This window comes from Schistosoma mansoni, chromosome 6, assembly GCF_000237925.1.
Source record: "Schistosoma mansoni strain Puerto Rico chromosome 6, complete genome".
Taxonomy (NCBI): Eukaryota; Metazoa; Platyhelminthes; class Trematoda; order Strigeidida; family Schistosomatidae; genus Schistosoma; species Schistosoma mansoni.
In genome coordinates this window covers 18,217,751-18,219,083 of record NC_031500.1, presented here as the reverse complement: position 1 = coordinate 18,219,083, position 1,333 = coordinate 18,217,751, and the positions used below count along the sequence as shown (strand labels likewise).

Sequence of the window (1,333 nt, the reverse complement as noted above, 5' to 3'; positions counted from 1 at the left end):
CCAAACCATCCAGCTCAGAGAACAAACCAATATCAAAATGAAAATAGTTTTAGGGTTGAATAAAACACAACCATACAATACTATATGACCTTTATTAACAGACTCAAATGAACGGTTGTAAAAACAAAAGGCACCTGGAGTCCCCTATCAACAAACAGTTATTAAAATTCTTTAATAAAAACAGATGAATCCGGAAGGGAAGAGGAAGGCCAAAGAACACATTACCCCGGGAAATAGAGACAGTTATGAAAAGGATAAATGGTAACTGGAAAGGATTGCCCAAGACAGGGTTGAATGGAGAATGCTAGTGGGTGGCCTATACTCATCCACGAGGGCTAACAGACGTAAGTAAGTAAATAAGTAAGAACAAATGAATAACAACAATAGTTTAAATAAACTTACTTGATCAGCTGTTCTTCTTGGTGCATGTGGCCAACGATTTGCCATACATACAGCAACTTCTTCCCATGCTCTACGTTTCAAACGATTAGTTGATGGTGATAATGATAATAATATATGTTTTCTTGCTTCAATTTCTTTTAACATTACTTTTACTTCATCAATAACAAATGTTTCAGCACGTTTACTTGGATTCATTAATAATGATGCAACATCAGCATGATTCATTGATGTAACAAATTGTCCAGTTGTAACATTATTAATACCACTAACTACATTATCTAATGTTGTCATCAAGGCACCAACACTCCCAATTCCACCTTGGGATAGATTCATATTATTATTACTATTATTAGTACTATTTAATGTTTGTGAAATTGAAGGGATTAATGATGAAAATTGTGGTTTAATATCACATGGTTCCAATTGATATTGACAAGGATTTTGTTGAAGAATTTGCTGTTGCTGTTGTTGCTGTACGGATTGTTGAGATGGTAACTGCACTGATTGACTTAATGAAATAGGTTGAAATTGGGCCATAATCTCTAGTTGTTTGTTTGTTTTGGTTTTCCTTGCAAATATGTTTGATTATCTAACGGTTACTAGTAGTATGTAGTGTGTAGTTCCTTTCTCTTCTTTTTTTTTCAAAAAAAAACAGGAACATTAAGGCGTCATCAGTGTTTGAAGTTGACTTTCCATACTGGTAAACTGGTTAAATGATGATAGTTAGATAGATAGATAGGATTAGTAGCTTAGTAATAGAATAAGTATGTATGTCTGTATAGTGTGTATGTGTGTATGTGCGTGGGTGGGTTGAATGAAGTTATCTTCTTTTTCTTAACTCTAAACCTATGGTTGGTAGATTTTAGAATACTTCGCTTCACACTAAAAAAAAAATCAATAAGTCTAGTGAAGGACGAAGTTTAGATTGAAT

At 33.5% G+C, this 1,333-nt stretch overlaps 1 protein-coding gene across 1 annotated transcript in view; it reads right to left on the bottom strand.

Annotated features, from left to right (window-relative positions):
* Positions 1–939, bottom strand: part of Smp_009300 (hypothetical protein) — a gene marked incomplete at both ends in the record, with an annotated part of 17,116 nt that extends 16,177 nt beyond the window's left edge. Inside the window, one exon of the mRNA XM_018798489.1 lies at positions 403–939. Coding sequence (XP_018653425.1) covers positions 403–939 — 537 coding nt within the window. The remainder of the gene's footprint in view (positions 1–402) is intronic.
* Positions 940–1,333: the final 394 nt, after the last annotated feature.